Genomic DNA, 24994 nt, shown 5'->3' with positions numbered 1-24994 from the left:
AACTGATGTTTGCTGGTGCTGTTTGACCTTTTTTGTGTATACGTCACGATGTGTCACATTCACCAACACATTAAATATTATGATGACATTCTTAGTTCTATTATTTCTGAGAAACATTTCTTTACATGTGCTGTATATCATTTGACCCTCTGTTAAGAACACCAGGTACAAATGGTCAAGAAGGCTCATGTTTGTTGGAGGAGGAGTGTTACTGAGCACACTGTTACTGCTTCTCTGATGTCACTATTGAAAATTGTTACATGAAGGTGGTGATGACTTGTCAGTAGCAACACTAAAGCATTTTCCAACATGAATCATTAACAATGGTTCTTAATAGAGGCCAAACTACTAAGTTGGAGTACTTATTTACAAAGAGGTACGAGATTGCAGGGTAGATTAACACCATCTCTTGCTTGATAAGGGTTTCAGAATCAACTCTTACACAGCTCATTGTGAATACAGATGTTTTTATTCCTACATCATATCCTTGCATATATGCCAACACATTTACAAAGTTATGTCAAGTCAGTCCACATGTCATTACATGCACCACTCTGAGAAATTAATACTTCTAGCATGCCAATTTCAGAGATATATGTCTTGTGACTGTTTCAATCTACTCAAAACCTTTTGAAAAAACAAAGCTAGCTGAAAATTCTTAAGTCACTCATTAACAGTCCTTTTCTGGAAGTCACAATTTGAATCACATATTTCATGTTTTATCTGCACAAAATATACTTCTCCACATGATGTCAGCACAGATGCACACTCTTTGTTATACCCAACATGTCAACAGACTGGACTTTCGTATCAAGATAATGGGATAATACAACATGTACCCCTTCATTTCCACCAGTCTCACTCTAGACAGTGTTTCGTGCATGTTTTCTTGTTTCCTTACTGCAATCGTCGATGTTCAAGGTCTACAACAGTGGTCTGAATATTGGAGTCTGCAACACACAAGTTAAAGGTTGATGTCATTGATCAATGTACTGCAGACACATCCCTCTGGATGCTTGCTGCACGAGCATCTTTTTCAAGTTTCAAACACAGTCAAGATAGTCCCCAGTTGTGATATTAATCACACTGTTGATGCCTACTCTTAGCAGGATTTGAAATGGGTGTTGAAGTCACAAAAGTAGTAGCCATGTCTGACTATGCTCAAGGTTCAGTCTTTGCTGCCAGCATAGGAGCTCTGTGCTTCTAGTGATCTTCCTTCACACATCACATACTTATCTTCTTGAACAGAGGTCATAACTCACAAAATGACAGATGGTACAAGGAAAGGTCAAAGGTGGAAGTTTCCTGTTTGTTAGTCATGTTACTTGCATGTATCCCTCAAAGTAAGATGCTTCAGTCACCTGTCTTGCTCGATCTTAACAACATTGTCTCGACGTGCACCTCCCAGTTCTTCAAGTCCCTGACCTGGACTTCCTCTTGCTGGTCTTTCCCTGTCTCTGCTATCACTTCTGTCTCTGTGCCGCCTCCTCTGTCGCCGGAAGTCCCCGTCCCTGGCCCTGGCGTCTCTGCCTTTGTCATCTCTGTACCTCCTTTCATCACGTTTCAGTCTATCCCTATCTACTTCTCTACTCCAATCACAATTTTTTTCAGATCTGTCTCTATTTCCCCTGTAATGATCTCTCTCTGGTTTCCTTGACCCTTCCATGTCGTCTGATCTCTGTGCTCCTTTATAAACAACAGGAATTATAGGCTTGATAAATGGTCTGTCTTTACCACCAAACCTCAGCTGTCCAGACTTTCTGTTTCCCCCAATACCACCTCCAAGTCTACGTGGAATCCATCCGATCAAGGTCCGTTCACATTCAAAATCGACAAATACCTCTCTGTTGTCAATGGTCATCTTGTCACCATGGATGCTTGCTGCACGAGCATCTTTTTCATTTTCAAACTCTACAAATCCATACCCTTTGGAATATCCAGTTACAATATCTCGAACCAGTCTACATTTTTTTATTTTTCCAAAATCTCGAAATGCAGTCCATAATGTATCTTCCTCAGTCTGTCTATCCAGACGACACACAAATATTGTCTTGTGAGGGTCACCATCAACAGACTTGTTGGGTTTGTATTTAGCTTTCATAGCTCGGACAATACCATTGTCATGTGGTTCTGTGTCAGTGCCATCGATACTCCCAGCTTTGAGTGGTTCATACCGATCATCAATACCCTTCCAGGACATCTTGTAGTCTGCCAAAAAATACAGAAATATCAACACCTATGCTTCAGCTGAAGGAATATAGATGCAAGTTTAACAAATTTTAATACGAATGCTATTAGATCTAAAGTAACAGATCTTTCAGCATCTTTAAAGTACTCCAAGCCAAAGGCTTGTCTCAACAAAACCAAATATTTGCCGAGATTTTTCAACTTAGGGACATGTAGCTTTTAGAATTAAGAGTAATGCATCAGGAAGCAGACTTCTTATGGATCTGTGTCGTAAAATACAAGTCAAAAGGAGATGGAAACAAGTTTCTCACCAAACAGAGATACTTAAAATATACTTTGACAAGATTCTGTCCCTCCAAATTATACCAAAGAAACATGAGTTACCATGGTTACGTGGTGTCTGAACACAAATAATGGCATGTTAAGTACAGGTGCCTTATGTTTGGGGATGCATCAGGAAGCAGACTTCTTATGGGTCTGTGTCTTAAAATACAAGTCAAAAGGAGATGGAAACAAGTTTCTCACCAAACAGAGATACTTAAAATATACATTGACAAGATTCTGTCCCTCCAAATTATACAAAAGAAACATGAGTTACCATGTTTACGTGGTGTCTGAACCCAAATAATGGCTTGTTAAGTACAGGTGCCTTATGTTTGGGGATGATACAGTTAATACATAATGTCAGGGTCATGTTACACAATGCAAACTTTGCACTATGACTAACAAAACAGCTTTGTGATCACTTTGGGTATCAAATCAAAGATCATAAAAATATCTAAAAATATCAACAGTGAGTCAAAACAAGTAGTAATGCATCAGTTGCCAAGTGTGCAAAATATTACCCATTTCTTCTTATTCTTTTTGTATTCATTTGTTTCCTCATTAACTCAAACTCATAAGATATTCAGGCATATGACATCAACCATCAAACAGACTGTAGACCAGACAAAGCAGGCAGACATTTTTAGAGTTATGATATGCAATGAAAGAAGTCACTGTGCCAAGCTGCTCAAATTTGCTTTGTAATTAGTATCTGCATTATTAACACTGGAAAGCTGAACTGTGCTGAGAGTATTATTTATCAATAATCACGGTCATAAAATGTCTACCTTTATCCCATTTTCACTGCTCATTTTTTCCTTTTCTTCATTAAACTCAGTGAGATACAATAGTAAAGTACATCAAAGTAAGATTAGGGATGGTACGCAGTGTGGTACAAGGTCTTCGGTTTGGTACGTTTCAGTTCAGTATAAGAGATATGATTACAAATCTGAAAACTGGCAACAACAGCCAAACTAACCTTACATTGTTTAATAACATTGAACAACTTAACCATAATCTTTATTTTTGAATGAACAAAACGGTCATTATATAAATTGTATGAAATTCATGAAATAAATTAACACAACGCATAAGAACTGGATAGCAAATGTCAAGTGATCCTTCGCGCAATCATTGGTATTGTTTGTAATAGCATGCCTTCCAGATCTCTCTGATTGATGACAGTTTTGCCAAATGATCACATACAGGACAAATCTTATGGATAACAACTTCTGGAATCTATTTCTCACATTTCAGTGGTTGTTCTAGCCCCATCATCAGATTGAACTGAACAGTAAGGTTTAACTGTTAAGCCCCATCATCAGGTTGAACTGAACAGTAAGGTTTAACTGTTAAGCCCCATCATCAGGTTGAACTGAACAGTAAGGTTTAACTGTTAAGCCCCATCATCAGGTTGAACTGAACAGTAAGGTTTAACGGTTAAGCTTTACTGTTCAGTTCAACCTGATGCTGGGGTAAGAACAAGCCCTGAAAAAGCCCAGAAACATCGTGAGAAATAAATTCAAGAAGTTGTTATCCATCAGATTTGACCTATATTACTACACCAACTTTTAAATGCCTCTTAAGAATGAGCACATGTCTATGAATAACACCTAGTTTCAGGTCAGGTCATCACATTCATAGCTGATCAGTTGTTGAAAAATATCAAGGTTTTGTTATTCTAGTATGAATTGCTGTTGCTTTAGAACTCATTCGATCTTAATTCCAATGAGCTTATCTGTTGAGCAATAATTCAAGTAAAACTTATGAAATTTCAGACATGTATAAATTTGGAATAGTTGCAATACTAATTTTGAGATTCAAAGAAAGATTTACTGAGAACATATGAACTTTTGCTATGTCAAGTGACAAAATCTATTTCTCGATATAATGTTCTCAGTAAACCCAGTGTTCATGTTCTACTACACACTTATTCATAAAATGTGTGGTTGAAAGGAATTTAGGCAATTAGTTTCTTAGGTATCAGATCAGTTTTTTGCATTAATTCCTAAGTCTAACGTATCCTACCAGTTGTATTTGGATAAACCCTGTGGGAATTTTATACCCATGATCTGTAATAACTCATCTTTGATGCAACTGATATGTTTACATAATGTACTCAGTTACAGAAGGTATCAACACCTATCATGATTGGACAAATATTTTTATCTGAAAGAACTGAAAAAGGAATACAGGTACTGATGTCTGACTGACTTAAAAGGACACTCTACTACCCAGATTTCCATGCCAAGTCATCGCTATGCTGGAGTATGATTCAAGGCAATTCCGAACTTACTTCCTGGAAAATGGCAGCTGTCTAGGAATGCACAGACTTGGACAAAATGATTTGACTTCTAGACATTTTAGAAAAGGTGTCAAAAGGTTTGTAAACTGACAGTATGAAAACCGAAAATACTGAATTTTTGGAATCCATTACAGTACACTAAACCGAAGGCCAAATACTGTGGTTCTACTAATACCGCAGTATACGGTTTCACCCCTAAGTAAGATACAGTATTAATCAGAATCTGTAGCTGATGAATTGGCACTTGAACCACAATAAACATTGACAATGCTAGCTTATCAGTTGAGGCAAATGAACTAAACATCTACAAATGGCAATAGAGATGAATGCTAATACATGAGCAAAATAGTTCAAGCATGTTTTGCAATATATTCCATTTATTGTTGAAAAAACTGATTCTATAATTTTTTCATAGCAATGCATTTTTCTACTGTGAAGACATCTTTAAGGTTAATTTTAAATGAATTAATACATTGCACAAATTGTTTGTTGAAACTGGGTATTACGTAAATATTCCTTGCAATCATAGAATTTGCAGCCTCTGTAATGTTAATGCTATTAAGGATTCCTTATAATTAAATTCAGGAACAAATACTATACCCTGTCAACAATATTTTCTTTAAACGTAATCAAATTCATGGAAACAGATATCTTTGTTACCACCGATTAACATTTTCGGTGTAAGAATTCGGTAATGACGTGACATGACTCACGTTACTCATCTACATAAAATGACACGCCTGCCAAACCATGAGCCAATCAGCATAGAGCACCTCCAAACAGCTGTCAATCAACCAAGCTAACATCGGTAGACGAATCAGAGTGGAACAACTCAACGTGACGCGTCCCGGTATCGGCAAAGTTTCAAGTTCAAACGTTTGAATTACTACCTGCGAACTGAAAGAGACAGTTTGAAAAGTGAGAAATGGAAATGAAGCCCGATGATATGAAGTTAGTGGAACTGAGATTGTAGTATTTGCGCAAGCAGAAAGAGGCTGTGATGTGACTGGGATTGCGATGCCATGAACTGATGTTCCAACGTGCGCATCCTCTTGTCGAGGCGTTGCAACCTTATTAACGTTCACGGATAATTTTGAGTTGTTTGTTTATGTTAACCACAATGTATCACTTCAATGTTTACCCAAAGTTCATTAAGGTACCCGAGTGCAAGGGAATTCCCCCGCTGTGTAAAGGGATTCCCCGACATTCCTCAAGTCCGAAAGTAGTCCGGTTCGGTGGGCGTGGCTTATTTTTTTCAGATTCATTGGGAAATGAAATCAAAAGAAATGTTCCCAGTTAACCAATCAGATTGCCAGAATTTTAATGAACACAATAAAAATTTAATTATTTAGTGGTGAATACAATTTTCTTTTTATCTGTCCTGCCAATGAAAACCTTAAAAAAGAAATAATTAACATCTTCCTACTACACCCATCCAAATAAAAGAAAAATGAGTGTATTGTTGACAAATGAAAATACTACTGAATAATAGAACCTGTCAATGTATATCTATTTGGCATTTGTACATAAAAAATAAGCTTTAAACTTGGAGTAAGTAAATACTTGACATATACCTTTCAGCGGATCAGTTACAAACATTGTGTATATAAATGCTTTGTACTGGCTAGCAACCAGTTGTTGCCACTTCCTGGTTACAACGCAAGCACATATCTGATTGTATCAAATTTGTTGTTTTTTAAAACAGCATTTTCAGAAAGATCTTGGATATCCCAACACATTTCCATGTGAATTGAACCAAAATTCAAATCAAAGCAAAGAAATTTGTTTTTCTCTAAAATAATAATAGCAGGGTTGGGAAATGTCACATGGTCAACATAGTGAGGGGCGTAACTTTCATGTAAGATCCTAAAATGGTTAGACAAATACATAAACTTGTGTTTCAATAATAAACCAATACTTCTGTATGGTTAAGCATAAAATTTCACACAAAAGATAATTACAGCACTATATGCACATTTCTATGTTCTTGTTTCAGAGCGAGACCATCAGCTGTATTACTGCACAGGTGACCGTCAGCTGACATGGTGAATACAGGTTTAGTTGCATGGTTGAAACTTAAATAATTTGATGTGATTTACATTATGGTTTCCTTTCATTAAGACAAATCCACAAATAAAAATTCATATCATCTATTCAGTATGATTTGACAATTAGAAACAATTCAGTGAGGGGAATAAAATGTCCACAAAATCAGCTCATGTCAGCTATTGTCAAAATTCACAGTGGGAGTAGGTTTTGCCCATTTAAATTTCATTTTTACAGAAGGGAGCTGAATATGTCTAGGCTGGATAGACAGTAATTTGATTACAAATTGCATAACATGAACAATTCAGTGGTGGCGATAACGGATCCTGGTAGTTGTTGGGAAAGCACAATATGTACTACTGAGCTTCCTGTTTGCTGTGTTAAAGAAAAACAAATCGGCACCTGTAAACAAGCAGGATCCATAGGTGAATAGCTAATCTATCATCATGAAAACTTTTATTTCATTAGGTTGAGAAACTATGGCCAAAAAAAGAATGACAAAAAATGTTGGAAAGTAGTTGCCAGCAGGCCTATGGTGGTTTAAGTATCAAAAAAAGATTGATTGATTGTCATTCAAATTTTAAGGCATGAAATACATTAGCTACAAAATAATTCTAAACAAATTTGTTAAAAATCAATATTTGAGTCTACATCCAAATTTATGTTATTTGTCAATAAATTCAATGTCAATGTACTACTTAGTCCAGTATATGACTAGGTGACTTTGTCTTGCATGCCTGTGGGTGCTGGATTTATCTAATATCAAATCCATCCAAAAGAAATACGATATCTCAACATACAGGTCAATGCCAATTGGTTTCAACCCTGGGAATACCCGTTCGTCTGACGCTAAGTTAGAGGCAACTTGCAGAACTTGGGAATACAAGAATATGAGGCGGAATTTAAGAATGGAATGACAACTATAACGTAAGCTGATAAAAAGAATGGTTCCGTGTCAAAAAGTCAAGAAGAGCGAAGAGATTTGGAGACCTTCTCTGTACATCTAATGATACCCTGCAGCTGATCGGAAGTCATATTCCAGATAGAACAACTTGGGATTGTCGTAAAACAAGACTCCGAGTAATTTTCAACGAAAGGGGCTGTGTAACAACTTTGATGGTTCTGCAAGAATATAATAAGATATTAGCGGACATATTTTTTATCCTAGATATGGTGCTGAATAACAGCGTATGTCGTTACTTTCCCTTTATAGGAAACAGTGTCGCGATCGACATTTCTGGAAGCGTGACCGAGATATTGACATCTTAGACAACGATTTTAGTGTAAATTACGTACGTGCTTTCACTTTGAAACACCCCTACTATTTCGCCCCAGCTATTTGAAAAGCTATTTCTCCCCAGGTATTTTTGTCCCTCGAATGTAAAACTCTGTAAATATAAGTAGTCTGTTTCGTTTTAAGCGACAGGTATTCGGTCTGGACTTCTATTGTGTAACGATTTCACTTTCCCTTTCACGTTAATTGGTACACAGAACATATTTTGTCTCACTAATATTTCAGTTGTTCTTTTTTGTCTTAATGATTTAAGGAAATGGTGATGGTGACAAATATTGAAACATGTTTAGCTCAGGCAGACACAAACTTTGGGCACAAAGTCCACGATGTGATGTCCAAAACCTTCTGATACATATAAATGTAATACGTTCTTTCCAGCTGCAGAACCTTTTCATAACATGTACTGTCTGTTTTGTCCATATTACCAATTGCATGTTTCACTTATTTGGCTTGAAAGAGTTCCACCCATACCCGACCCGTGAAGATCCAGGGTAGAATCTTCAGCAACCCATGCTTGCCATAAAAGGCGACTTTGCTTTTTGTAAGAGACAACTAATGGGATTGGGTGGTCAGACTCACTGATTTGGTTGACATGTCATCGGTTCCCAATTGCCAAAATCTATGCTCATGTTGTTGATCACTGTATTGCCTGGTCCAGACTTGATTATTTACAGACCACCACCAAACAGCTTGAATATTGCTGAGTGCAGCGTAAAACTCAACTCAATAACTCCACTCGTAACCCCCTCTGTTACACAGTAAAAAGGGGAGTCTTTTCTCGTAGTAATGTTCCAACGCTGAAATAAGTTCATTGATTGATTTTCATTGATTGATTTTCAAAGCATGCTATTCAATCTGTCCTTATTACCCAGGACGTGCAATTTTTTTTATTTTGTAATACTTTTTTGAAGCATCATTGAAATACAAACCATTGATTATGACCTTGATTTGAGTCATATCTCTGTGTCACCGCTTGAAATGTGGAGTCATATCAACAACAATCAGAGTAGTTTCCTCCAGACAAATGTTGCAAGTGTAGATGTATCATGGAAAATGTTTGCTTGTGAAACTGCTCCATGTTAAAACTACCTTTGGAGAAGTAAAGAAGCAATGATCATTTTCAGTACAGTCACATTCTGCTTTTAACATCAAACCTATTTGTAATACATGATCAACTTGTCCAAAATGTGATTCTGTTTAGTGAACTTAGGCTTTTGACATCATGAGGGAACACTTTGACTTTACTCAGTCATTGTACTTTCACCATAGAGGTTATTTAGAAGAAAAGTTTGCTCTTCTTAAGGATTTTCGTTTAGTGATTCACAGGAATTTAGGTTGATAACTACTGTGTCATATTACATTGTCTGAATATTCAGAGCAATAGTTTTCATTTGCAGCGGCAGGTCTAGAATATTTTTAGTAAACAAATTCCTTTTTACAGCATTTTAAGAAAATCATATTGCAACTGTAGCCCTGGTCTTGGTTCAGTTTACCACGCTGGTCCATCTTGTTAAACAGTTAACATAAACATGAGCTGATTTCCATGATTTCAGTTGTGACATCTGTTACAGTTATGGAGGCCAAGGGGGACAGTGGTGCCACGGTTGTTTCTCCTAATCCAGCTTCAGGTTTTATGGATGAACGAGGCGATGCCTCATCTCATGAAGGCAACACTCAGGTGGTAGATGCACAGGAAAGTGAAGCCACAAATATTGATGCTGAACCTCAAGTAACAGAGCAGCCAGTGAAGGAAACTGAACCAGGTGGAGCAACTGGCTCAAGTAGAGTTGCTGGAAATAATGGTGAAAAAGACAGTATAGCCTCTGATGAAAATGTGGACTTGACACAAGATGACAAAGAAGGTAGCTCTGATTCTCAGAGTGAACCATTTGAGATGCTGAAAATACCAGATCCAGGGGAAGCAACTCCAACACATTCCAACATTAGCGATGAAGCTGAAATACTGGATGCAGCAAAGGAAGTAGACCAAGACAGTGTGGAAGAAAAGTATGTGCCTGAGGAGAAAAAGGAGGAGGAAGATGGTGGTTATATGGACATATTAGGGAATGGTTTACTGAGGAAGAAGGTAACTGGTTTCTGTTATGAGCTACTTAAAGAAATAATTATTTGAAAAGGATTTGTAACTGTTTACAACGATGACCAAATTTGGACTGTATAGTGTTTAAGCAACAGAGAGAGTTCTATATATCCAACTTCTTTCTTATTAATGTAAGCATTGTTTTGGTGTGGATACTAACACTGAATTGCATACATAATAGTAAAGAAGTTGCATATCCATAGAATTAACCCAGTTGTTTGCCACACCAACTTCTATATGCCCTTCAGAGAAGTTAAGCAGTTCTGTTTGCGCATTTGTTTTTATTTTATAATTCTTTTCATGTGATGATGTTGATGTAATGTTATTTCACTGTGTACAAATAGGTGATAAAGAAGGGAGAAGGTCGTGATTCACGTCCTAGTCATGGTGATATGGTTACACTGAAGGCTGAGGGTCGTCTTGAGAATGGTACAGCTGTAGACACACAGGATACTGTCACATTTACACTTGGAGATGGCGATGTTATACAAGGTCAGTGTTTATTCCAGGTTTCACTGGCTATTGTTGACTCTTCATCAGTATATGTGATCATATTTTCATCACCAACATATGCACCCAATATTTTTAAAAACGTTTCTTTCTTTTAATTTATTTGTAGTTGCTCTGAATGATGACTATAAATGTGTTTGTGCAATGTCACATAGTGTCTTGAGTGTCACAGTCAAGGTCTTCAGCACAGTTTTCTGTGTGAGCAGGATATTTGATTTTATCCAGTCAAAAACATCACTTTTTTTCCTTATCCTGACTCATGCTTATTTGCTTATCTCCGCTTCTTCCGAATGGTCAGTGGAAACTTGAATCCTTCAATTTCCTAAGAAGCGAACGTACGATCACTCACCTTTAGCCATCTCCCTTCTCCCGCCCAAACTGACCATGTGACTACCCAGATGGTAAACATCACTCTCTCCTGAATCGCCTGAGTGGACGGTTGGCTGATGTTTCTTGATCCCTTTGTGGCTATAATTTCTCTCAATTTCGACCAATTAACCCAAATTTGGCCATGAATGCATTTATAAATGTATTAACTATCATATTTGAAACATATTATCAAAGAAAGCCTTCTTAATTTACATTTTTTTTTACCATATTGCAAACCCGTGAAGGTCTTGGGACACATGCTTGCCATAAAAGGCAACTATGCTTGTCATAAGAGGCGACTAATGGGATCAGGTGGTCAGACTCGCTGACTTGGTTGACACGTCATCTGTTCCCAATTGTGCAGATCGATGCTCATGTTGTTCATCTCTGGATTGCCTGGTCCAGACTTGATTATTTACAGGTCGCTGCCATATAGCTGGAATATTGCTGAGTGTGACGTAAAACTAAAGTCACTCAACTCACTTACTCACCATATTGCAGGTCACTGTTTGAACTTTGCAGACATCATATTCATCGTTTACAGCCGGGGATGTTTTTTACTGTTGTGTTTAGAATTGATTATGCAGTGATGTTGATATGTTGCATATTATATTCATTTTATGCCTAACGTTTGTACATTTGGTGTGGTGTTCACCTATATGGAATGTCTTTGATAATATGATGTTATGACTTTGACATATTTTTCACACGTCACTTAAATATCTCAATATTTGATTATCTGAATACCTGAAACTAAGATCCTTACAACCTGTTGTCAGGTTCATCGGGTCTTGGGCATAGGTCCTAGAAGCTCCCTTAGCGCTAAGATAATCCTAAGTGCCATACATTAACATTAACTTGCGACTATCTTAAAAATAAAGCTTCGAAAATCGAGCCCCAGGTGTTGAGGTTAGATTGTTGTCAGCGCTGTGAGTTACTGCGGTCCAGTAATTATTATCGCTCTCAAGTCAACATGCCTTTGCAATCGAAATCCGCATCATCTCGAGTGGTAGCAGGGGTAAGAGTACATGCCTCAGGTAAGAAAAAATCCTCACCACCCAGCGAAACATTCCAAGACTGTGTCTACTTCATCTTCCAAAAAGTGGTCATTGTTGACACAAGAGGTCGTCCTGGTCAACGAAACCATCAGATATGTACGAGTCGTGTATGTTCGCAGATATTCCCAGCTATTACTCTGATGTCGGAGGATGCAGATGACTCTGTCATTTACAGTGATCCGCCTGTGGTAGAACCGCAGGATTTCAGAGAATCGTGGTAGTGATAGTCAGATATTAAGCCAGATGTTAAGCTGACTTCAAGACATTCAAGAAGTGTTTCATGCCGATGTCTTCACAGCAGTCGTCATTGGGATCTTTGTCATGTCAGGCGTTAGAAATTAAACTTGACATCCAGCAGAAGCAGATGTCTAGCCGGGGCAACGTTGAAGATTGTTCCCAGCAAAGTTTCGTAAATACAGCGATCCAAAGAAAAGAAATCTTCAACCGCTTATGGTGGTTACTCGGGTCTTTTTATAACAATAACAACAGAAGTTATTCTGGCTGAGGATGCTCCTAGGGGGTTGCTAGAAGATCTGGGTTCTGAAGATCAGGTTCGGAATGATTGGTTGCTCACACATCCAGGAAATAGCTTTGATTCCTGTTCAATGGGAAACACTACTAATGGAAGGTACTGCGTTTGAAATTTCGTCAGTCCTGTGGTTATTTACACTAGTAACCAAACCAATAGTCACATATCTACATTAGAAGGGTACCTACTGTTGTTGATGACAGTATACAGGCACATGAAGAGGCAGATTTACTCAAACTACAACTGAAGTTTACAATCAGTCTGCTAACATAGTGGAGTTGGCTAGTACATCACATGAAGCTAGAGTTAGAACCGTCACAAGACCTGAAGGGGCATCAGATTCTTACCTATTCAGAATAAAATTCAGGTTCCAGATGACAGATGGAACAACATATTATCGTCAATACTAGAAGCCCTCAAACCATTAAACCTTATCCAGACCAGCACTTCCATCACCCAGAGTGGATGCTTCATGTAGAAGCCTTCTAGTTGATAAAGGACCTCTCATGGACCTATTCGCAACCTGATTCAACAATCAGGTGACAGCCTTTATCTCTAGTGCTGGGTCCATTAGCTGTGTATAAGCGAGCATGGATAACAGTGCGGTGTATCAGGGAATCCCGAAGGTGGTTGACCCACTGCCTGTCTCGTTGGATTCTAAAAGCAAATAAGCATGAGTCAGGATAAGGGGAAATAAGTAATTTTTTATGATAAAATTGATATTTTATACTTATCCTGACTCAAGAGATGAAGCCCTCCCAACTTTTCCCTCTCACCACTCGGGCTTCCCTGCAGACCTGTGTGGAGGCAACTCTGTCGAAGGAAGTGATGTTTACCATGTGGGTGGTCACATGGTCAGCTTTTTTGGGAGAAGGGAGATGGTGAAAGGTGAGTGATTGTATGTTCACTTCTAGGGATTTTGAAGGGATTCAAGTTTCCAATGAGCAATTGGAAGGAAGGGGAGATAAGAAAATAGTCAGGATAAGTGTAAAATCAATTTTGTCATAAAAATTACATTTTTGAAATAAGTGTATTCTTCACCCAGCCTGGGACCTGGCAGTTTCATTGATGGAGATGGGCGAGTCCTGTGAACTCATTACAGCAGCAAAATATGCCTTTGGAGCTCTTGGCAGGTATGGAGGTTATCATGGCTTCTGATCCCTTAATACATCGGTCCCTCCAGAATTACCTAACTGGATTTTGAATCAACTTGTAACTGTATGTCGCATGCCGAAGTGTGTGTGAGGTGCCTACACAGTGTGGATCAATGCTCATGTCAAGGCCCCTTCCAAAACATCAACAGCTACTAGTTTTCTGACACTACTTGTAAATCACTGTCATGATTCACATTATTCAAACCTGATACTATGTTGGCAATGCTTATCATCCACTGACCATTCCAAGGAGGTTTTTGTGGTGAGTCACCTATTTTGAGCTTATGGAATATGTATGAAATCTGGTTCATTGATTGTGTGAATTGCCCTTGAATTGTGCAAGTTTGACACTAATGCAGTTTCTTTGTGAACAGAGAGCCTGATATCCCAGGTGATGCCACCATCACATACACCCTTGAACTCCTCAACAAAGAGCAAAGCCCCTTGCTCAGCAGTTTGTCAGTAAAAGAGCGATACACAAAAGGGTAGGTTCATGGATATGAAATTCTTTTTCAGAAGAGATAATCCTCCTAGGGGTACTTGTAAGCATTAAAATGGCCATTTTAAAACCTATGGCATTTGGAATAATGTTTTTAAGTAAAATATTTACAAAACCCAAAAAACTTTGTCTTGGTTTTGGGGTCCAACAGCCAAGAGCAGGTAACTCTAAGCGTGAACCTCATACTTCACTTTTGATGCTGACCATGGTCAGACAGAACGAGGGAAGGCGTTTCAAAGAATCAGAAAGCTCAGCAGGTCTGTTCAAATTTGACCTGAGAATTTGACTTGGCAGTTCTTGATAAGCAGGAATATCAATATGTATATTTGTTTAATGCTAATGAAATTGTTCTAATGGCTTAAAAAAGAAACAGGTGTTTTGAGGGTGTCCACGTGTCACTCCTTTATTTCTTTTTCATACTTTTTAGTGTCTGAATCATATATTCTGTGTTCTGGTACTGACAATTATAGTGTAGTCTTGTCTAAAGCGTAAATGTTACTTGTTTGATTAATTGTGAGAGTGAGAGTTTTATGCTTTTATTGCTTTTTGGAATGATGTTTGAAAACAAAAGACACTCAGATAGGAATTCTATTCATCACCCAAAATGGTTCTTTTTCGTTAAACAGAAATAAACGCTGTCCAAAGTTGACAGCTAACAGCTTCAGTGACATAGATAGTGATATCATTTGAACTTGACTCCATGGTAACAATTGTGGTGCACTTTCATAGTGAATGTGTTATTGGTGCAGCATGTTCCAGTGGCGTGTTTTGGATGTTGCACATGTTTCATATAAAATAGGAGATCCTGTTTTATCTCATATTTATGTCTATAGATTCTTATCTGCTGTTTATGTCTACAGATTCATAGGTATCTGTTCTTTTCTTGTATTTCCCAGGGAAACAAAGCGAGAACGAGGCAATTACCTGTTTGGAAGGAAGGATTACACTGGTGCCATAAACTCCTACTCTAAGTAAGGTCCAGACACACATTCACAATACTTTTCTACTGTTTTGTCTTCAGTTATACGTATCATGGGACCCTTATTATCTTGGTAATAAATGTTGTTCTATCTAGATTATGAACAGGTTCATAAGTGTCAGAAAAAATGTGGCACATAATCACAACTTCAATATGATCGCAGCAATCCCAACTGTCTCTTTTGAACCGGAAATTTAAGCAACTCTCTATTATGGCAGTGTATTCACTAGTTTGTCAAGTGGGTGGATGGTGCACTTGGGAGGTGGAGGGGTGCGCTGGAGATGTTGCTCCAGTTCTTGGGGACATAATACAGAATGTCTCTGCTGTAACTTGGGTTATGGGAGAGACAAGGTACACTTGTGTAACCTTGATTCGTAGAGATGAGGCAAGTGCGGCAAATTGTAGGTGCACCATTTCGTTTTACATGCTCACTGATTGTTTTGTTGACATATGACATCACCATGTTTCATGGATTATGTTGTTTGACTATTACCCATTACAGTAAGTATTGACACTTAGGTTTGAGAAGGTTGGTACTAACAGTATCTTTTTTACTTTTTACTCTTTTTTTACATTCTGTGAAAATAAAGTTTGGCATTGGTGGCATTTGTGAGCTTGGGCTATTTGTATTAGTGCAGGACAATCGGACTGAGTGTATGTACATGTAATGCAGGGATTTTCAACATTTTCGTCTTCAAGGCATGGCATAGTATGTGCATCAATCAAAGTACCGCTTCTTGACATCATGTGAGACTTAATTTATGAGATAGCATGATAATTACTGCGATCCATGAATCAAGGTTATCCACAATTTAGGTTACAGTTCTGTACTAGTATCAGCCAGGAGAAGGAAACTTAGTCTTTGTTATTCAGTACATGCATTTGCCCAGTGTATAAATATTCTTGTCACTGTCTAAGAGATACATCTGTTTTCCAATGTGGAGGTAAAGTACTTAAGACTGACAATATGATAACGGGATACTAAACTCCTTTGAGAAAGATGTGAGGAAAAAAATTCCAGTGTCACTCAGGTTAAAGGAGAGAAGCAAATGGTATCAGTCAAGATAAGTATGCATAGAATTCAATCATTGATCAATTTTGTATTTAAACTGTCAAGGCAGTTATCTCTCAATCACAATGAATGTAATGTCGATGTGTCATTTAGTTTCCAGTTTGAAGGTGTGATGTCATATATGGTTGTGTGTTCCAGAGCCATCACAATACTAGAATATCCTGGCAGCACCGATGGCGCTGACACTAACACCTTGCAGGAAGTCTTAGACTGCAAACTGAAATGCTACAACAATTTGGCTGCTTCTCAACTGAAAGTAGGTTGATACCAACTCTAGAGCAACACAGATGTATTTCCCTGGGAAATAACCCCAGTCTGTTGTACACATCTTGGTGGGTCTAGGTCTCAAAGTAGGTTGATATCCCACTACAGTAACACATCTTGATGGGACTGTATCTCTGTAGGACAGCTCTCTGTACAATAATGGTATTTAATTGTATTTCAGATTGATGCTTATGATGCAGCAATTAGATCCTGTGAATCAGTGCTGAAGAGTCAACCTGACAATGTTAAAGCACTCTACAGAATAGGAAAGGTATACAGAAAAATACTTCTACAGATGCCTGTTGTCTCTTAACACATGAACATTGTTATGGGCAGAATTAAGTTTGTCTGAAGTAAGCCTTCCCTCTTACAGTATTACTTCCCTAGACATTTGTTCATGTTAAACGATCAGCATGAAATCATGTCAGTGGTGACATGGAGCATACTGCATGTATATATTTGCTTCTAAACATGTGATCAGGTATTGGAATAAGGCTAACTATGTCTGAATTTAGATGGGAGAAGAAATGTTATAATTTATTCTTATTACGTGGGAAGATAAACTGGGCACTGAAATTTAACATATCTTATTTTTCTTTGGCTTTAGGGTTGTATGTTAATGACAGCAGGTTTGTAATATCAGTGACTTCATATTTGAATTTATTCTGTGACTAAAATCTGTGTGTGTGTCTGCAAGCATGCGTGCGTGCGTGCGAGAGAGAGAGAGAGAGAGACAGAGAGAGAGAATGCTACAAATTCGGACTGGTAGAAAGGAAGTGAAACATCGTAGTCTGTGCTTTCTCTGTTGTTACTATTGATCACTTTTGCCTTATTACAGGCATACGGTTCAAAGGGAGATAATGAGAAAGCTTTATCTTATCTGAAGAAGGCCCTGAACATAGATCCAGCATCAAAGGTAAGGTTATACCAGTGTCGGTGTATGGACATGTTCTTTCTATAAACTATACTGCTCACAATAATGTGAAATTATTGTAAATTTTGTTTCATGTAAGGATGTCACCAATCCTTAGCATTCCGCACATCTTCAAGTGCGTGTGTACAAAGCAGTGTTATTCCAAACCTGAATTTCTGCTGGATTCTCCTGAACCACATACATTGTCTGGATTAGCAAGATTCCACTGTATCACATGCATTGTCTGGATTAGCAAGATTCCACTGTACCACATGCATTGTCTGGATTAGCAAGATTCCACTGTACCACATGCATTGTCTGGAATAGCAAGATTCCACTGTACCACATGCATTGTCTGGATTAGCAAGATTCCACTGTACCACATGCATTGTCTGGATTAGCAAGATTCCACTGTACCACATGCATTGTCTGGATTAGCAAGATTCCACTGTACCACATGCATTGTCTGGATTAGCAAGATTCCACTGTACCACATGCATTGTCTGGATCAGCAAGATTCCACTGTACCACATGCAGTGTCTGGATTAGCAAGATTCCACTGTACCACATGCATTGTCTGGATCAGAAACTCTTAAGTCTTAACTCTTATTTTAAGTGTAAAAGATTCAAATATTATTATTTAGCAATGAGAGCAGGGTATACAAAGTCACAATTCAATGTAACAATACCGATTTCAAATACAATACAAATGCAGCAAGATCTAAGACAATGGGTCACAAAATATAGAGTATAGCAAACTCATCAAAGTCTTGGTGTGAGAGAGAAACAGTCGTGCAGAATGTAACATAGTGAGCGGTCTGGCAGCAGTAGATGAAGCGTTGGCAGAGGCTGAATGAGAAACTCCAGCAAATGAATATGAATGTGTGTATCTGTGTCGCACACAACATGGCAGCTAGCATTTATATACATTTTCAGTCATTTCTTGAAAGTGCAAGCACTTGCTGCCATCGCCAACACTGTAGAATGCTCTAGCAACGTCTCCCGGAAGTAGCAAACAGGAAGTCAAGAGCAGATAATTCCCAGACAAGCCTGCTGCCAAAATACTAAAAATGTGGATCATCTATTATACGAAATGTGACCCATCATATTTAATATTCAAAACTCTTAAGTATATTGTCCTCACAAAGATGACATAAAGATCGGTATGCATTTATAAATCTTCATTCCTCTTGTTGACAATGTCATAATACATCACTATGAATAGCGGTGAAAGAACTATGCATACTCATAGCCGTACAAACCCGGAGTATGGTTAACGTTGAACATGAACATGGAGCAGACGAACAAGAAGGGAGGTAACTCTAAAATGATGTGTAATTAGTGAACTGAACATGAAGTGAATGAAGTGCTCGTAAAGGATAGCATTAAGACCATGAAGGGAAGCTAAAGCCACATCAGAATGGAAAGAGCATGTAATTAATGGAAACAAATAACTAAATGACCCCAAGTGGGGCACCACACTAAGCCCTGTGACTCAATAATAATTATTACTGAATTAATAACAAAATATACAGAAAATACACACTCGTAACAATATACAGCAGGTCAAGTATTTCTGTTTTACATGGAATTTCATTTGTTGAGAGATCTGTGTCAGTGACAAGTGAAGAGAAAATCCAAACACTGTTGTGTAACTCCCAAGAAACCCTAAATTTTATCTCATTTCTGATTGGTTCAATCCAGTCTGCTGCCCCTAGTTTGATTGGACGGTCATAGGTCGCTCAAAGGTTAGGTGTCACAACCTTCTACTAGGGTTTGTTAGACTCAGGATAACAGTGAAACATATGATACTGGAACTAAGGATTGCTTAGAGTGTATGAGATGGTCTGTCGAACTAAAGTGATTTCTAGAAGTGTTCAGTTTATTAAGGCATCTTTCAGAATACATCACTCTTGAATTTGGCATGTCATTGACCTGATATGTAGAAGTTATAAATATTCCTTCACTTTTCAGATTATACACACTGAATTGTCAAAGTTGAGCCAGAAGTTGAAAGCAGATACAGACTCAGAGCGTGCAATGTACCGGAGAATGATGGGGGCAAATAAGCCCACAAAGAAACAAACTAATGGTCCATCAGTAAGTAGAAGGCAAATTGGAATCTAATATCCTTAGTGAATAGTAAGTAGAATCCTTAAACTAATGTACAAAAGTAAATAGATGCCAGTTTGAATCTAGTGGTTCTTCACTTGGTGGTCCTTCAGTAAGTAGTTGCCAGTTTGAATGTAGTGGTTCTTCATTTAGTGGTCCTTCAGTAAGTAAGTGCCAGTTTGAATCTTGTGGTCTTTCAGTAAGTGCTCCTTCAGTAAGTAGATGTCTGTTTGAATCTAGTGGCTCTTCAGTTAAAGCCCCTTCAGTAAGTAGATGCCAGGTTGAATCTAGTGGTCATGCAGTTGGTGGTCGTTCAGTCAGTAGATGCCCGTTTGAATCTAGTGGTCCTTCAGTTGGTGGTCCTTCAGTAAGTAAATGCCAGTGTAAATGTAGTGGTTCTTCAGTAAGTAAATGCCAGTTTGAATCTAGTGGTCCTTCAGTAAGTAGATGCCATTTTAATCTAGTGGTCCTTCAGTTAGTGGTCCAACAGTAAATAGATGCCTGTTTCAATCTAATGGTCCTTCAGTAAGTAGACGTCCATTGTCAAACTAGTCATTGTTTTTAATGTTTATGACTGACAGCTTACATGTATGTTTAAATGATTATTATGTATGTTTGTCTACTTGCCCTCATGCTAATTTTCTGTTGTATTTCAGTGGTGGAAGATGCCCCTGATATTTGGTAGTGTAATGGCAGGCGTGGTATCAGTCGGTCTAGCAGTGGCATACAGATACGGTCAGCATTGACAGCAAGGGAGGTTACTCATGATGAGAGCTAGGGGCGTGACAGTGTGAGAGCTTGGGGCATAATGATGTGACAGTGTGAGTGTTTGGGGTGTTACAGTGAGACATTCTGACACCAAGGGGTGTGATAGTGTGACAGATAGGGATGTGACATTGTGACACATGGGAATGTGTCAGTGTGACACCTAGGTATGTGTCAGTGTGACATTTGGAAAACAGGCATGAAATATTCTAGATATCTTAATGTTAAAATTCTTCAGAGTGATCGAAGGCAGTTAGTGTGACCTTGTAAATGGAATGGACACCATTTCAAACCTGAAGTTTAATGACGAATGATCGCAAACCATAAATCCACTACATCAGAAGAGAGGTAACTCATGGCTGTTTTGGGTTGTACAACTTGTTCACCTTGGCCTGAGCCAACATATGCATGACCCAGGAGGTCAGATGACACAAACATCAGATCAAGTTAATTTCATTAAATAGGGGAACAGAGAAAGTTATTAATGTTGCGTTTTTGTGAAGCATGCATTGGAAACATCAAACCATCTGTAGCATCTCAATTTCTCGATGGTGAGATGTCAAACTGTGACCTTGTCACAGCTGTTCGGACATGTTGACAATCAGCTATCAGCTTCACAATAATAGACCCAACCAGTTACGGCAGGCTCATGCAATGCATTAGTATTCACTCGATCAGCTGAAGCTGAACAACTGTAGGAGTTTGGCTAATTGTTACAAGTTACAATGCTTCTTTTAGCTGGGCAATACATTTGTAAGAAATGAGTACATATAACTCAGTGATATATACAACTGATGACAAGGCATATGTGTAACTGCTTATATACATTTTGAGTACTTGTTCTCAGTGTGTTAGTAGTTCAAAATATTGTGCTTGATAATTTGTTTCGCTCAGAACATTATTGCAGCCTATTTCAGCTTATGAATACATGATACTTAACACAAACTGATCAAACACTGTGGGACAGTCTAATGATTAACGTGTTCACTCGTCGTGCGGAAGACCCACGTTTGATTCCCCACATGGGAACAATGCCCGAAGCCCATTTCTGATGTCACCTGCTGTGATATTGCTAAAGGAGTCATAAAACTACACTCACTCACTAAATAAACAGTACAAGACTCAAATAAGATGAGGCAGTGATTGTTGATCCATTCAGACTGACTGAGGACCAATGCCACTTGATATCAGGTGATGTTCAGTGTATTCTGTTACTGGCATGAGGGAGCTTCAGCCAGATACAAATCACTGTATAACCATATGTTTATGCTTCATGCTTTCACTTATCTTGTCATAGTCACATATTGGACTTAAGTGGATTTTAGAAATTTGCAGGAGTGACTAGGCATCATGTGATGGTTCCATATATCTGATTTGCATGCTTTATAAGAAAGAGTCCATATTGTTAGTTATTTCCATTCACTGTTCAGTGATGAGTGGTGTGAAAGAAAGGCATGGGAACTCATCTGCTATGAATAAATTGTGTGCTTGAAGACAGCCAGGAACATGCAGTGCATTGCGACACATTGTAACATGAATGGTTAGGAGAGAGGGATTTTACATTGTCAACCTGTTGGGATACCACAAACAGAACATGGTTTTTGGATGATGCCAAAATATTTCATAGATGCATCAAGGTATACAAACTATATAGTTGTCTATATTTGTGTTTAAGAACCTGTCAAGAAAAGGAAACGCTTTTGGAGTTTTCTTTGTGGTCTTGTCTCCTGAAATATATTCCCGATGACAATTGTCCATGTTTCGGACATCAGCTTGTAATGATTCAAATGGGGTGGCCGTGACAGTTGACGTGAGATCTGTAGGTAGGTAGGTAAGGTTTTAGGGCGAGATCTGTCTGGATCATCACAATTATCTCCCCTTACCTACAATGTTAAGGACTCATCTGTCCTTTTCAGTGGTGCATTGTTTCCTTGCTGTTGTGAAGTGAAAATGATTTGAAAGATATTTGCTCCATACACAGTTACACTGTATATTCCAACTGTATTTTGCCAAGATGCCAATATCTTCCCAAGAAAAAAATCCGTTCATGGTGTATTAATTTCTCAAGTGTCCTCTACAAGTGTTATATTTGTGCTGTGTTGTGTTTCTTCAATGCAAATATCTACAGCTCATATCTTTGAAACCTTCAGATTTGGCCTAGGGCCTGATTTCTTGAAGCAACCTTTACTAGGGCTAACCTTAACTCCCTTCTTGGACATTGCACTAAGGCTTTATTAGTGACTTATGATCTCCTTAGTGCTTTATGAAGGCGGAGTCATGTCAGTCAGTACAGTTACTGATGGTTTCACCAGTGTGATGCATGTCTGTGGCCAGTCAGTTTAGAGATAAGATAGATCAGCATTACAACTACCGATATACTGCTCACATTTCTCCTTTAGTTGCATGTTTGTGTATTTGGTACTTAAATCTATCTGCAGGCCAATCTAGATAAGTTTGGGACCACCTTCAGAATACAGCACCACAACTTCTCATGAGGATGTTAGGGTTAGATTAACCTGGCCTAACTTAACCCTACCCTAACCCTAAGGTGTTTCTAAAGTTTCTAAAGTTTCAGGTGCTGTATTGTAAAGGGAGGCCCAAGTTTGTTATATGTTTCTATCCACACATAAGGGTAATTTGTACTTGCAAGGTGTATGTGTTAAGTGCAAATGATAGTACATATTTTCATATGCATAACAATCCAACATGGGACCAGGTGTAAATAGCTTGATGTGTTCATTTATTGCTTGTTTTTGCTATGTTGCTGTACATTATTATGTGAAATGTATTGTTGAGTGAAGTATGTACTCCAGAAATATGTATTTGAAAGTCCTGTTGTTGAGAATAAGAATCCGTGTTTGTTATAATTGTATTTTAGCAAGATTGTGATGAATGATTTGATAATTAAATATCATACATCAACATGTTGATTTTGTCTTGAGTGTTTCTTAGATTTAATCTGTTGTTGTGCAGGTGGCGATCTTGGTGATACAGTGATCATTACTCAGCCAAGGTTTTTAAAATGAAGGGGAATATGTGGTTACCATGGATATCTTAGTGCTTGATCTTGACTTAACAATGCACTGAAATTCTCTCTGTATGTACTAAGAACATCTCACCCGGATCAATAGAGTTTTAACACTTCAGCTGAGACCTATTGTCAGCATATCGACTGTTTGTTCCATTCTGTTAACTCATGCAGATCAAATGAAACGTTTGCATTTCTCCCTAAACAGTAGGAAGGTTGGTTCTGTTTTCTGAGGTTGAGTATACAAAAAGTATTTCAAATTCTTTATTTCATTAGATAGCATAGTGGCTGAAGTGTTCATTCATCAGATGAAGATGGTGTTTGATTCCCCGCATTGGTACAATGTATGAACCTATTCCAGGGTGATGTTTCTGGAATATTGCTAAAAGCAGTGTAAAACTACAGTCAGTCACTCGTTTCATGCATGGTCATCTTGTCACAGATACAGTCATAATCAGTCTATCAGGTCTAGTCAGGTGCATTTTGTTACCCTGCCTGTCAGTCAGGATTAACAGAGTGAAACAAGGACTGGCTGGACTAGGACAGAGTTGAATCCATGCTAACATGTAACTGGCAATAGTCAGGTCATTGGTACCAGCGGCAACATGTGCGTGCTTGGATATGGCGATGTAACACTACAGGTGAAGGCAATGTTGAATTTCACAAATCAGAAAGGTGCTTGGTTATGTGGCAACAAGTAATTGATGCAGTCTGTGACAGAAAATCCAGCGGTAGATTGCATGGCCAACAATCAAAAACTTACCAGTCACTCAATTCCCATTTTGGTCCAGCTGCTCTATTCGTGAATACATACATCCATCACATACACATTGTAAAATTATGGTATGTTAAATATATTGAATGTATATAGTATTCCCTCAAGCTGATGTCCTCATTTTGTATCTATAGAGGTTTTGATTCTTAATGCCCTGGCCAATATCATTCAGACCCTCCACAGTATATTACGTACTATATTAACACACACTGTCAAAACCTATACTCATTTTCTCACACAACCTCATTGGAAACCAGGGTTAGAATTTATCTTCTCCAGCCATGTTTTTTCTTTGTGAAGAAAGGCAACTAAGCATTTGTTCGAATAACCAGACACTTAACATTTCACTGCAAACTTAAGAACACACAGAGTGAGAATAACAACTCTATTCTCTTTTTTTCATCAATCTGTAACAAGTTTGACAAGCCTTGCCTCAGGAGTGAGGTGTGAAGAGGGAGAGGAGGAATTGGTATGCTTCATTGTGGTACCTGGATCTGAGTCTAACTAGATTCTGAATCGGAATATCTCTGTTAATGTCTCCAGTGGTTCTACAGTAGAGTTGACAAACCTTGTGATGGAGAGTGGAGAGGAGTTTTCTTCATTGGTGAGTCAAGTTTCCATCTTTGCCGAGCTGACAGCAAGACGTCTGCAGCCTACAGGTGCACAGATGAATGTTACATCAAAGTCAAGTGTTCTGTTTATGTATTTGACAC

General features: G+C 38.3%; 2 protein-coding genes across 6 annotated transcripts; one reads left to right on the top strand and one right to left on the bottom strand.

The window, feature by feature from the left end:
* Positions 1-450: 450 nt before the first annotated feature.
* LOC137278612 (U11/U12 small nuclear ribonucleoprotein 35 kDa protein-like) lies at positions 451-7916 on the bottom strand. 4 transcript variants are annotated; one of them, XM_067811086.1, is made up of 3 exons: positions 7853-7916; positions 5530-5713; positions 451-2208 (listed from the first exon to the last, which is right to left on the bottom strand). In XM_067811086.1, exon 3 carries the CDS (start codon positions 2198-2200, stop codon positions 1358-1360), a length of 843 nt encoding a protein of 280 aa, XP_067667187.1. In that variant the 5' UTR covers positions 2201-2208; positions 5530-5713; positions 7853-7916; the 3' UTR covers positions 451-1357. The 4 variants fall into 4 exon arrangements, with proteins under 4 accessions (XP_067667187.1, XP_067667186.1, XP_067667188.1 ...); XM_067811085.1 differs by lacking the exon at positions 5530-5713; XM_067811087.1 differs by lacking the exons at positions 5530-5713; positions 7853-7916 and adding an exon at positions 5958-6061.
* Positions 7917-8080: 164 nt separating this feature from the next.
* Positions 8081-23400, top strand: LOC137278611 (peptidyl-prolyl cis-trans isomerase FKBP8-like). Of its 2 annotated transcripts, none has more exons than XM_067811083.1 (11): positions 8081-8154; positions 9728-10242; positions 10599-10746; positions 13766-13853; positions 14249-14359; positions 15270-15344; positions 16563-16680; positions 16870-16959; positions 17527-17604; positions 19576-19701; positions 20370-23400. In XM_067811083.1, exons 2-11 carry the CDS (start codon positions 9730-9732, stop codon positions 20457-20459), a joined length of 1437 nt encoding a protein of 478 aa, XP_067667184.1. In that variant the 5' UTR covers positions 8081-8154; positions 9728-9729; the 3' UTR covers positions 20460-23400. The 2 variants fall into 2 exon arrangements, with proteins under 2 accessions (XP_067667184.1, XP_067667185.1); XM_067811084.1 differs by having other exon boundaries at positions 8082-8223.
* The last annotated feature ends 1594 nt before the right edge of the window (positions 23401-24994 follow it).

Source organism: Haliotis asinina, chromosome 3, assembly GCF_037392515.1.
Source record: "Haliotis asinina isolate JCU_RB_2024 chromosome 3, JCU_Hal_asi_v2, whole genome shotgun sequence".
NCBI classification, from domain to species: domain Eukaryota; kingdom Metazoa; phylum Mollusca; class Gastropoda; order Lepetellida; family Haliotidae; genus Haliotis; species Haliotis asinina.
This window is presented reverse-complemented; position numbering and strand designations above follow the sequence as displayed.